Below are 11,256 nucleotides of genomic sequence, written 5' to 3'. Positions count from 1 at the left end.
GATATTCTTAGGTCTGAAAAAGAAACCTTGATGAAAGGTATGTTAAAGATCAGTTACTTTCCTGTAACATTTGCAACATTTAAAAAAGATTTATGAAGAATCCATTATTTCACAGTGATAGTCTTACTTGTTACTAACATGATTTTTCTGATTTCTAGCCAGACCATTTATTTGTAGTATATTTTGTATATCTGTCTTCTAGTACATACATGACACATTAAATGAACCATTGCATTTCCGTGTAGGAAATACAGATCACGCGATCATTGTGTAAGATATAGTCTACAGATCATGCGCTTGATTAAAACTCGAGTCATCTAAACTCTGGATGATGAATCACATGCCTAATAAAAAAGAGGAACCAATTCAGTAATTAATATCAAACAAATCTTTTGTAAAAATCTTGGCAAGTGTTGCAAACTGAGCATGAGATTTTTTAACTAATGCACTAACTGTTTTATACTAAACAGTCATTTTGACTGTTTTCATAATGATGAAAATATTGTCAAAATGTTGTCATTTTGAGGCCAGGTGAATCGTGACTTCTTGAACAGACTACAGCATAAGTTAGGTCTATATAAAATGTCAATTATCGGGAATGATTGACTACGCATTTTGGATTCTTTTGTTGTAGTAAAGGATAGGCTATACATAGCGAAACAAGTCTGCTGTAGACAACGATACGTGCCATTACAGTTTGACTCATAAACATACTCTTCTAACATAACAGACAGTTATCTTTTAAACCATTCAGTCCGTCATAAAACAAACAGTTCGCACCAATTGTCGCCTACCTAAAGAGGCGGTTAAAAAGGGAATGCTTTAAATACTGAGAAATTACACCGCCTAAAACTGGGTTAACCTGGACCAAAAGTAAACATTCACTAGCTAAATAATGTAACGTGGCTAAACAGGAAAACATATACTATATTTCAGTTACAACGACGTTTTTGTTTGTTTAAATTCGCTCTGCTTACCCTAAAGGACTGGAAAACGCTTCAAAACGGTGGGTAGTAGACTGACAACGGAATAGTGTTCTCGGGTTTTAAAGGCGCTTTATCACGTGTCAAATTAGTCTTTCCAGTTCCTGTTTTTATGCGGGCTAATGTATTTGGCATTGTAGTCCCATATCTATATATTCAGATATGATCAGTCAAATAAGAATTATTAATAATAATCTGTACGTTTCAATTTGTGTAAGACTGCGGCCTCAGGATTCTCAGGGAAGTGACTTTTAATTACGGGCATAGACACGCGTCATCCGTTCTTAGCCAGAGACTATCGGCTTTTTGGTGTAGCACAGTGCCGCACCTTATTCACTTTCGATTCTTATTTCACCCTGTGAAGTGTAGACAGTTGGAGGTGCCTAGTCCAGTCCAGTGTGAATGCGAACACCATCCTAAAGCTCATCCTTCAGGAGTCTGAGAATCCACTGCAAAACACGGAATGCATTACTATAACAAAATGAAAAAAACAAAAAAAAAAACAAAAAAAAAACCGATAATGGAGGAAAGGAATTGGTTGGAGGTTTTTCGTTCCATATAGACAAAATATTTCATAACGAAGTATCTATATAACTCCTTTACATCTTCTCTCTAATGCACCCTAAAACCATTATGACAAGCTTTTAATCAATAAAACTCTCATAAAGGGATAAAGGAAAGGCAAAGGGATATTCTTAGGTCTGAAAAAGAAACCTTGATGAAAGGTATGTTAAAGATCAGTTACTTTCCTGTAACATTTGCAACATTTAAAAAAGATTTATGAAGAATCCATTATTTCACAGTGATAGTCTTACTTGTTACTAACATGATTTTTCTGATTTCTAGCCAGACCATTTATTTGTAGTATATTTTGTATATCTGTCTTCTAGTACATACATGACACATTAAATGAACCATTGCATTTCCGTGTAGGAAATACAGATCACGCGATCATTGTGTAAGATATAGTCTACAGATCATGCGCTTGATTAAAACTCGAGTCATCTAAACTCTGGATGATGAATCACATGCCTAATAAAAAAGAGGAACCAATTCAGTAATTAATATCAAACAAATCTTTTGTAAAAATCTTGGCAAGTGTTGCAAACTGAGCATGAGATTTTTTAACTAATGCACTAACTGTTTTATACTAAACAGTCATTTTGACTGTTTTCATAATGATGAAAATATTGTCAAAATGTTGTCATTTTGAGTGAGCATGACAGCGGTCATTTTGGAATAGGCTGATTCATCATTTTCTTGGGAAAATGTTCAGCTGTTGATGAGAGTGAAATGAGAGTATTCTGTTTTATACTGTAACCTGTACGACGAAGTCTCACTGTTTATGGAATGTGGTTCAGGGAAACATTCTGGAGTTTTTCCACTCTAGAGTGGCTGCAGCAACATTTTCCCAGCATTATTTATCAACATGTTGCAGTGTACTTTGTAATTGTGATCTGGTTAATAATGAACTGAAAAGCACATTTCAATCTAAACTAAAATTTAAACCTTATATTTTTTAAATGAGGTCCTATGCCTGGAATGAGCACTTTTTATGGTGGTGTTGATGTGGAGACTCTGTTCTCTGTTAACTTCACAAAATTGATTCGTACTCTTAAATCCACTGTCAATTACAGCTAAACAATCAAAACATTGAAATCATCACAATGTTAAACACATTTTATTAATATTACTTATAAGAATGTCGCAGTATTCCTCTTGATATGGGTCTAGTTTTCTTCAGGGTAATACAGTTTAACTTTGGTTTATTCAGCTTTTTTCATACCATTGTTCTGCAACATGTTCTTTTTAATGTTGAGCTAGATGGTCATTCTTTGGTTCTTTAAAGCATGTCCACACTTGCAGTCATATAAAATAGGGAAGGGCCTTAGCCCTACAGAGGACTGTATTTTTGCTACAGATTATTACAGTGTCACCAACACAGTATCTGTCAAAAGATTTACAGATGAATGAATGAAGTTATATTTATATATTTTTAATAAATACATTTACAAAAAACAATGTCTTCACTGTTGTATTTTAATGTGTGAAAAAAGCAAAACAATCATGTATGTTATGCATTGCTTTTTATTTGGCATTGATAATGTTCCATATGACTGTAGTGTGTTTGTGCTACCATGCATGCATACTTATGTGTGAATATATGTTTAGAATTATGTGTGAATGTGTGTTTGTTCCTTAAATAGTTGTTTCACTTTAATTTAACAAAGATGACACCATCTAATGTCTACTCTATAGAAGTTTAATTTTAAAAGGATAGATTACCACACTTTCACCATGAAGTAAAATGCCTGGAATTTATTATTTTTGTAAATGATTGGAGAATAATGAGAGATTATTTCTAAATTTCAGTGTAATCATTTTGGCTATGTCTTTTAGATATTAGTATGGAAAAGGTTTTCATGACCTTTTCTAATGTATGAAAAGAATTATGTGTGAATTGATTGCTAGGATGAGATTATGTGATTGTAACCTGCCTCCTTAACTCTGTAATCTATTGTGGCCTGATCTGTGTATCAACAGTAAAGGCCATGTTTATATCTTTGTGTTGTGTATATATAAACACAAATCAGTTTGAGAATCTGTTATTATCCATCTCTCTACAAAACTACTTTAAATATTGGCCTTGGATCATATGTTGGGAAATAAGGTTGATCTTACAGGTCAATATCTAGACCTAAGGTCAAGACATTGTTGTCTTGTTTAGAATGATGTTTAAAAGTACAAGATATGATGGCCTACATGTGCCACTGAGAAATATATGTTAATGTAAAAAGTAGGCCAAGAAAACGTAGACAGTCCTCCAGTAAGCATGTATGGCTTTGCCCAAAAATAGAAAAGGTCTTGAGAACACTGACCAGTTCTCTAAGAACAGTTGGTAGAGTCCACAGTGGGAAACAATGGGACTACCAAGACAAAGAGAAAATAAGGCAAACAAATGAGTAAGACAAGGCAAATGCAATGCAACCACTGAAATTGCAAGACAGAGAACATCATGGTAAATAATATTTATTTATTTTCAAGACTGGGCATAGAGTCTTTTTTGGACTGTTTGTTCTATTAAATGCTATCCTGCTACATCTTTTCCAGTTTTCTTCTCTTTTTGTCAAATTTTGTAAGCCAAGCACATTTTAATTATCACAAGTTCCTTAAATACATTTGGCAAGAGCATTTTAGTGATGTGTTCACTCCAGTCATTTCACTGTAGATACTGAGAATTGAATTCTCATCAAATGCTGATAATAAAATACATCAAAATGCTGTTCACAGTGTAGTCTGGAAATTACACGGAATACATTCTAATACTCATTATGGAAAACAGAGTCTATCTATTATTTCCTATTATACTACAAAATGTATCATGCTGTGTGGAGCAGCCATTCTTAGTGTATAAGCATTGCAGTTAACTAAGCAAATTTAAACTGGCCAGTGAATTTAAATTAGTTCAGTGAATTTATGAACTTGAGAGAGTATAATTCATTTTGGTTATTTATCGAAAAGTGATATCCTGATGTATTATATAATATTTTTTTTTAATATTTTAATGGCTTTAAGTTAAATTGACTTGCTCCTAACATGTGTTTAATAGCTGTATAATTTTATTGCCAAATAATGGGCCCAGAATGGACATATAGGTTGTAAAGACCTTTTACTAGATTACCACTTTTACTAGTTAAAGACAATATAGTAATTATTTTATATGTTCAATTTATAAATTTAATTACTTCAGTTATCAAAAGGTTAACTTGTGATAAAGGTTAGCATCACACTGCAGATCCAAGAATATTAAGAGTGAATTGGTGAGTTTGGTCTTTCAGCATAACTATATGTATGAGAAAATAAAGTATGTTTTTTGTCATCTCAGATTTCCAAAAGGTTAAGCTGTTTTCCAGCTATGATAAGTAAATGTATGTGGAACATGTTTAACATACTGTGCTGGCAAAGTACTAAAAATGCACATATTTAGCTTTATTTTGTCAAAACGTTTTATTTCCTTAACATGACAAAATCTTACATGTTAAATTCCTACCAGAGGAATGTATTTATGCACAGAGAAGTGTACATAATTATACAGCCAAGAGTAAAACAATGTCAACATTTACATATTGCAGTAAGCATTTAAATGTAAATAGGTACACAGTCCACGCCAGACACAGAGTTTATATTTTTACTTTTATTAATTGATCAGGGAATTTAACAAATATTATTTTAATTGAATGTAATCTTATGTACTCATAACCAGAAACTGTTGTAAAGCAAGAAAGGTTATCCTATCCCTCAAGTTTTAGTGTTAGTGTGGTTTTGGTTCTTGTGTTTCTCATGTTCCTTTTAACAAGAATGATGTTATCATAAAGTCTCACATGAGTCTCACATGACTGGGAAACTGGCAAGGTTGGCAATACCACATGCGTTGTTACGGTTACGAGCCATCAAGACGTAACCCTTCTTTCCCCACTCCTCACCCCAGCTTCATGAGATGTGAAAGGGCGATGGGAGGTATATTAGAACAGAACAGAAGAGGAGTATTAACAGCAAATCACAGTATCTACAAAATAGCACAACAAAAATAAAGCAAGTACCCCCATTTTAGCACCCATTTTAAGTAACGTACCTGTTTTTGACAATCCAGTACTTTTTTCCCTTAGGTGTGACACCATAGCCCACTGCAAGCACTGCATGGTTGATGTTTTCCTTGTCGCAGTTGGGGTCATAGTAAACACCTGGTAAAATGAGCAGAAATCTAATTATACACAGCTCAGAGCGAAGTGAGGTTTTTTCAAATTTAATTAGACTTACAGGAGGATTGCTAAATCCCATCATTGCAACTCACCACTCTTGTAAAACTGGAAAGTTGACTGCATGGCATCAATGCCTACAGAAACTGGGCCGACTTTAGCTATGGCAGACATTAGCGCTTTCTCGCTGCCTTTTTGTACTTCCTTAAAACCCCGGCACTCTGCTGCTTTCCCAGATTTATTGTAAGCACACTGTTGGTCCTACAGGGGGCAGTGTTTAGAAGGATGTAAAAAATACATGACGGACTGGCCAATAGAAAACATAAAACAGCACCTAACATTCATTTGATGGACATCAGGAAAATGAAATCACAGCATACCAAGCTAAATTACAAGTTTTTTGGGGGTTTTCCAAACATATTTTATAAAAATAATTACAAAATAATATAAAGGGTAGTAGTAAGTGACAGAACCTCACTACTGATAATGCCACACAAAAGAAGTTATATTGAAGTTATTATCACATGCAGTGAAGAGGCTTACCATTCCCACATATGGATAAGATTCCTCAGAGTCAATGCCTCTGTTGTTCCTGACGTAGTTAAAAGCGTTTGTCATGTATCCACCACCACAGCCGTCGTTTTCAGTCACACAGTCCACCAGGTTCTGAGGACTGAGCTCTACCAGTTGACCTGTGGTCTTCATCAGCTGACCCTCTAAAGCACCAACAGAGCTGAAGGCCCAGCAGGAACCACATGAGCCCTTAAACACAAGACAGAAGGTCTCAGCCTCTCAAAAGCACAAGCGAGTCCTTGTCAAACTGCTGCCTATGCCAGATTATTTCTGTGTTTACTGCTTTCTGTAAAAAGTAAGATTTCACTGCTAAAAGCCAAAATTATTAAAACTGTCTGAATATTTGCACAAAGCATTTCTTATTGAACATTAGAGATGAATGTAAATTCTCACCTGGTTCCTTACAGGGGTAACATAGCCAAGTTTGCGGTAATCAATAGATTTAGGTAGCTTCTCCAGTGAGCCAGGAACATAAGTGTTCATGGGATCATTTTCCATAGGCATCTGTAGTCCCATCAATTTCTCAGCCATCTCCTCCACGGTCTACCAGCGAGAGATGCAGGACTAAAGACCATCCAGAGTATAGACAAATTTTTACACTAATCCTAGCTGTAACTCCACACTTAACCTTATTGTAATGGTAAACCTTTCTCTAAAGCCACTGTCTTTAAATACATAAAGCATTTGTTTATATTGTCTTATTTATATTGGCTGTTGTTGAAGTTACCCTTTTGTCAACTCTATTTAAAGATTTTTCTGCTCTTTACATGAATAATAGTTTGACTAAAGTCATACATTTTCAAAATGTGTACAGCTTTTAGCTGAAATTTAGCTTCCTTTATAATGGCATTCATGTGTGTAAGCAAACAGCATCAGCTAAAAAAGCAACAGGTTTACATCAACTGATTAGTTTTTCAGATTTTTCATATGATCTTGTTTTTGTTACTGTGTAACATGTAGTTAAAGTGGGGAATTTATAATTTGCTATATGACTTAAATCTAAAATTTCCATGTGCACTTTTAGCAGTGCATAGGCAAACAAACAAAATACTTTCAATTTCTGGTTGACTGGAAAACAGAAAAAGAACAAACAGAGAACAATGAAGCAATGAGTGAACTGATAACCAACAACTATATAGTACATGAAAATAAACTTGGTCAAGATTAATCAGACCATCCAGAGGATCAGTTCATGAATTCTGGCACCATTAGACCAAGCACACCTGCAGATCTCATTACAGTCCTATCTTTACCTTCAATAGGAAAATAAAATCCAACTTTCAGCAGAGTTCTCCACCAGCTGGCATATTAGAAGTCTATTTTACTTAACTTTGACTTGGTGAGATTGGCTGTGCTAAGAAATACTTACCATGTCTCCAAATTGATTCATGCCTAACTCATAAGTGTGAATGCCTAGCTCATATTCCTGATTATGGCTCTCAATGATCTGCATATTCTTCTCCCAGATAGTGCGGCGAACGGCATCCTCACCCTGCCATTTGCATATACAGAGATGTGAAATGTGTTAGAGCAAATTTTATATTATACATTTTATATTATATATTTAGATTATATAATAAATTTTATTTCTATAAATGTTACATTTACTAAATACATTATACATACAGTACATATCAAACATTCTGTGGATTTCATGTACTTAATACTCTATGCTAACTATTGGGTCTCATTAGCCACTCTAGCATTTCTGACCAGACAACTTTATTACATGCTGGCACAGTGGTGGTGTTACAAGACACCTTGGCACTGCTACCTTCAAACTAATGTTATGGTAAGAAAAGCAGAGACTGCAAATCTCTGCAACTGCAAGTTTACACACCATGGAGAAGGGGCTTCTGAAAATGACCACCGTTTACATTTGAATATTGTTCATTTTTAATAAATCACTTTCTCCAAAACAAAACCCCTTAGCAACGTAGTGAGCTTTGTAAGCCTTCACATTATCAGTTGCTTTTGCTTTGATGAAAAAAATTTAAATGTTCTTTCCATTTTCCAATGGTTGGACACAGTCATCATTCTGATTACCAGCAATACATTATTATTAAAGTTGGCTAATTTAACAAACAAACAAACAAACAAAAAAAGAAGTAAAGACTTTGACCTCAAGTAACTGACTCAGCTAATATTCTTAATTTAAATTACTTTGAATACAGTGAAGAAGGATCTCCAGTTACAGAAAATAAGAGATTATGCAATAGCTGAGGTATCAGCTCTTCAGCTCTTTATTTGATTGCATTTAGAACGGTCACCAACATTTCCCATGGCCTAGACAGTGCTCTTAACAACTTGACTATTACTCAACTCATACAAGCACGATGTGCTTGCTTACAGACTCTTTTGTCGAATGCTAATAATAACAATAAATTGAGGAAGCACAATACTAGTTAAGAAGACTTTGGCACATAAGCACTTGAATTCTTCAACCACAATCACTGCCATTGGGACTGGACTCACATTAAGACTCGCATTTCACATTAGTATTGGACTGACTGATATTTTGTATTAAATAAATGCATATGATAATAAATTAACTGTCCCATGATTATCACATACTTCTGCTATGCACACGTTTGTAATCTTGAGTTTCCCCTGTGGGTAATAAGGTGCACAATAAGGAGTCAGTTACCTGGCCATTGTATTCTCTCATGTGAGTGGTTTTCCAGCTTTCCCATGCCGAGTCCAGAGACGCAGAATCCAGGGTGTGGGTTACTGCAGAGCCCAACATAAGCAAGAACACTCCCCCACACACATGCATCCTGCGAATACAGTCACGAGGTTAGTGAATCACATCTGGGCAAAAGACGGTGAGTCGATGAAAGCAGCAGGTCTAAACAGCACGTCTAAACAAACAAACAAACAAACAAAAAACTCCGAATGTGTGAAAAAAGCACTAAGTTTCAACACGAGCAAACAGACTGTTCGTCTTTACTTCTCAAAAAGAAAAGTTCACCCTTAAGCCTGTATCAAAAGAAAGTGAAAGTGAGCAACGTCGAATGGAAGTTTTCAAGCGTTAAGAATAAAAATGCTAATGTGTCCTAAACCTGAAACATAAACACGAACTAAACACATAATCTTCGAGTTAGTGGAAACTCCAAAACGAAAGCCACGAACTGTAAAATTGTTAAGAGGTAGGTCCACCTTACACTGAGATTCGGGAAATCCTAAAATACGCACACTGGAAATGTTCGATGTCGACTTGAAACTGGATTACTACACAGCTGCTTTATGTAGTAACGTTTTGAGGAAGCCTCCCAGTTTTCAAACTTAAAAAAGGTAGGCTGCTTTTCACGAGTTTACTGCGGAACGTTTCAGCTTGTCCAACCCCAAGCTATGATGTCACGTATCAAGTTACAGGAACGTCGATTTGTTGTCGGGAATCTCCAGCACAACTCTACCAAACCTACCAGTAAATGTAGGAAAAACAATTGTTTATGTAATACGTCTGAGTTTGTATAATAAAAACTTTGCATAGTTTCCCGAATTATCTCGTTATATTAAATTTATAAGGCCCATGTAGCTGTATAGGCTACTAAGCACCAGGTAGTATGTGTATTACAACTGTTAAAATAATGCACTGCTGACATTCTTTCATAACAGGCTTCTTTAATACACCCAAAACTCATTGTTTGCACAGAAAATGCAAAATCAAATAACTGTGCATCAAGAACACTGTAGCATTCCTCTCTCAAACCAACAAAAGTCCCACAGTGGCCTGCAACTTTATATTATGGTATTATACAGTATGTATAGTTATATACTTTTAAATTACTGAAAATTATTTTGAAACTGGAGGTCTTGAATTTTGTTATTGCCTATATCTAATTGTAAGTCTATGCAAATACATGTGTGTAACTTGTTATACTTTTTATATTATACTTTTCATTATATTGTGTTGTCCAGTGGCCCATATGGGAGCAAAGATTAGCATCTCAAGGACTTCCATAATGCCATGGGCCTCTCCACAGATTTATTTACTTGAAATGTAGTTGTTCAGCAGTCAACTTTGGATCTGTTCAGTTGGTTTTGCCTCTTTTCTAATTTTTAGTGTTATGGATATTTTACTTCATTGTGATGTGTTTTATTCAAACTCTAGCACTTATTGTTTATAGCACTTATTATTGTTTAAGATAGACCTTATGTATTTTGCTCTTCTAGGTATCAGCATTCATCCCTGTATTCTACAGTATTCTAGTTCATTGGTATGTTTAATTCTAACCTACTGTACTGTACTTGGATATATTCTATGAGTAAATGACAAAGCACTTTTGTAAGTCGCTCTGGATAAGAGCGTCTGCTAAATGCTGTAAATGTAAATGTAAATGTATTCACCCCCCCAACCCCCCTTTTCTCCATTAGAATTCTTTTCTTTTCTGCTTGTTATATGTCTTAGATGCATATACCACGTTTCACATACTCAAGGTCATTTTGCAAAATCTAAGAAACACACCCAGACACAGACCCCCATCACACACACACATGCCATCCTCTGGTTCATCTTCTGTGTTGGCGCTACAATAAAATGTCCGTTGCCAAATACATTCTCTCTCAAATTCCATTATTATACTGTACTAATTCATTTCACATTTTAAGTAATGCATGATCTTATGCGCTTAATAAAAATGACTGCTGTCTTGCTTCCTTCTTTTAGTCAGCACCTCGAGGTGTCAGGCCTGTGTCTGCGAGGTATATATGGCATATGTGAGCATCCATGTCCCGTGATGTTCGCTAAACAGGAATGCACCTGGACGTGACTCCATCACAGTCACTCCTGTGAAGGAAATAAATATATGACATGTTTGAAGGGAAATACCCTTTGGGTTACAGATACGGTGTGCATATTAGTCACAAACATGCCAGGATCACATAAATATCCCTGGATAAAAGTAGAATCGCATGGCGAAATGACAAGATGGCATGCCACG

At 35.3% G+C, this 11,256-nt stretch overlaps 1 protein-coding gene across 2 annotated transcripts; it reads right to left on the bottom strand.

The window, feature by feature from the left end:
• Positions 1–4,966: 4,966 nt before the first annotated feature.
• On the bottom strand, positions 4,967–9,635 carry ctsk (cathepsin K). Of its 2 annotated transcripts, none has more exons than XM_027006685.2 (8): positions 9,509–9,635; positions 8,961–9,090; positions 7,683–7,805; positions 6,707–6,856; positions 6,284–6,502; positions 5,836–6,001; positions 5,617–5,725; positions 4,967–5,472 (listed from the first exon to the last, which is right to left on the bottom strand). In XM_027006685.2, exons 2-8 carry the CDS (start codon positions 9,087–9,089, stop codon positions 5,373–5,375), a joined length of 996 nt encoding a protein of 331 aa, XP_026862486.1. In that variant the 5' UTR covers position 9,090; positions 9,509–9,635; the 3' UTR covers positions 4,967–5,372. The 2 variants fall into 2 exon arrangements, with proteins under 2 accessions (XP_026862486.1, XP_026862485.1); XM_027006684.2 differs by having other exon boundaries at positions 9,478–9,634.
• Positions 9,636–11,256: the final 1,621 nt, after the last annotated feature.

The sequence above is a fragment of the Electrophorus electricus genome, chromosome 10 (genome assembly GCF_013358815.1).
Source record: "Electrophorus electricus isolate fEleEle1 chromosome 10, fEleEle1.pri, whole genome shotgun sequence".
NCBI lineage: Eukaryota > Metazoa > Chordata > Actinopteri > Gymnotiformes > Gymnotidae > Electrophorus > Electrophorus electricus.
Note: the sequence above shows the minus strand (reverse complement) of the source record. Positions and strands in the feature narration are given on the sequence as shown.